Below are 1,126 nucleotides of genomic sequence, written 5' to 3' on the forward strand. Positions count from 1 at the left end.
CCCCTTAAAAATTAAGAACTCGAACATGAGGCCTCCAATTAAATATAAAGGAATAAACAACAAGTTAGATTTATTAATAAAAACTAATATAAAGATAATAAGAGCAGTGATGCTTTATTTGTCCACTTTATAGTACTTTTCAGTTGTTACTCGAGAAATTTTATTTTGTGTCTAATACAACTTATACTAGTTGTATGAGGCTCTTTTTTTGTTACACTTCTGGGTTCACAAAAATCTGGGTCCACAAAACTGTGAGACAAAAAAATTGTCTTATACAATTAGTGTCAGTTGTATGAGACACAAAATAAAATTTTCTGTTGTTACTCAATATATTGTCCATTTCCATGTACCTTCTTAACTATCACTCAATAATAATTATCACACACCATACTCCCATCTTCTCATGGCTGAGCAAGAAAGTAGCACCACCGCAGCTCCGCCGTGTGAGTTTGAAACCCGGCCGGCAGGTAACACCGAGTACAGCTGGTGCAAGGCGGTTCCCAGTGGCACCGGGATAACAGTCTTAGCTCTCTTATCAAAATCCCATGACATTTCACTTCTCCAAAATGCCCTCCACAAACTTCAAAATTCCAATCCTATCCTCAAATCCAAACTCCACTACGAACCCACAACTAACTCCTACTCTTACATCATTCCCTCCACTTCTCACCTTCAAATCCAGCCGTTTGATCTCTCATCAACGGCTCAAATTCTTCAACAGCTCAAAATCCCTAATCATACCTCAATCTCCGATTTTCACCTAATCCTCGAGCACGAACTCAACAAAAACTCCTGGGTAAATACCGCCACGTCGTCTGATCACTCCGACACTGATGTTCTATTCCCGAGCATCTATAGATTAAGCGATGAGAAATGGGCAGTTACTTTACGGATTCACACGTCAACGTGTGACAGGGCGGCGGCGTTGGCGTTGCTGAGGAAGTTGCTGGAGCTGATGAGTAGTGAGAAGGGAAAAGGGATAAATGAAAATGAAGGAGGAGGGGTAGAATCGGAATTAGGGGAAAAGATGGAGGTTGGTTTGGGAATAGAGGAATATATTCCTGCTGGAAAAGCTAATAAACCATTTTGGGCACGTGGGATGGATATGGTTGGGTATGGTTTGAAT

General features: G+C 40.8%; 1 protein-coding gene across 1 annotated transcript; it reads left to right on the top strand.

The window, feature by feature from the left end:
• Positions 1-403: 403 nt before the first annotated feature.
• Positions 404-1,113, top strand: LOC109222246 (the record flags this gene model as incomplete). The annotated part of the gene is made up of 1 exon (XM_019386617.1): positions 404-1,113. A coding segment is annotated over exon 1 (710 nt), but the record flags the coding sequence as incomplete, so codon positions are not given.
• Between the last annotated feature and the right edge of the window lie 13 nt (positions 1,114-1,126).

This window comes from Nicotiana attenuata, unplaced genomic scaffold (genome assembly GCF_001879085.1).
Source record: "Nicotiana attenuata strain UT unplaced genomic scaffold, NIATTr2, whole genome shotgun sequence".
Lineage (NCBI taxonomy): Eukaryota > Viridiplantae > Streptophyta > Magnoliopsida > Solanales > Solanaceae > Nicotiana > Nicotiana attenuata.